At 35.3% G+C, this 822-nt stretch overlaps 1 protein-coding gene across 1 annotated transcript in view; it reads right to left on the bottom strand.

The window, feature by feature from the left end:
• LOC147817103 (uncharacterized) overlaps positions 1-822 on the bottom strand; it is a 21,028-nt gene that overhangs the window by 12,717 nt on the left and 7,489 nt on the right. Inside the window, exon 4 of the mRNA XM_087171744.1 lies at positions 101-432. Coding sequence (XP_087027870.1) covers positions 101-432 — 332 coding nt within the window. The remainder of the gene's footprint in view (positions 1-100; positions 433-822) is intronic.

Below are 822 nucleotides of genomic sequence, written 5' to 3'. Positions count from 1 at the left end.
AGCTCATTTTCATTCCTTTGTTACTAAACTAAAAAACATTTTTCACTGAGTGGCTGAACAGAGCTACAATGATATCTGAAATGTTTTTGTTGTTTTATTTAGATGAAAGAGATTTTAAAAATAGGAAAACTATTTTTTTGTATAAATGAAAGATGTTCAACTTACATGATACTGTCAATCTCATGACCCGACTCCACTCTGTTAAGTAATAGTCTCTGCTACCTCTACAGCTGTAGTCTCCACTGTGAGACAGAGCAGCTTTGCTGATAGTGTATTCACTGTGTGATGGAGGATTGTTTGAGCTGGGTGTTCTCCATTCATACGTCCACAAAGTGTCTCCACCTCCCTGGATCTCACATCTGACAGTGATCTTCTCACCACTGTATATCAGAGATGAGTTGGGCTGCAGAGTCACAGTGACCCTACTGGAAACTGTTGACATAAAAAATACACAGTGAGGATTCAAATGTCATAATTATTGCTGCTGTTTCTAATAAGAATCATCTGTATTAAGGTTAAATAAACAATACAAACAACTCAACAGCCATGAACATAAACAACTTCTGTTTCTTAGAAGCTTTTAAATCACTGTTTAAGTAGGTTTCATAGGAGGATGTTTCAGTATTTACTTTGTGTTTTTATTTATACTCAATTTTTTATGAGTTAACCCCCCATCTGCTCCTGATGAGGGTTTTAATGTAAAAAAAAAATCTTGATGATGTTAAATGTGCCTCTGTCCTTCACTACACGTTTACAGAATAAAACTACAGACTGACATGTAGAAATAAAACAATGGAGAGAAAGAAGCAAATACACTCACCT

This window comes from Seriola lalandi, unplaced genomic scaffold (genome assembly GCF_002814215.2).
Source record: "Seriola lalandi dorsalis isolate HSWRI2012SDOR001 ecotype SW California unplaced genomic scaffold, Sedor1 jcf7180002054972, whole genome shotgun sequence".
In the NCBI taxonomy this organism is placed as follows: domain Eukaryota; kingdom Metazoa; phylum Chordata; class Actinopteri; order Carangiformes; family Carangidae; genus Seriola; species Seriola lalandi.
This window is presented reverse-complemented; position numbering and strand designations above follow the sequence as displayed.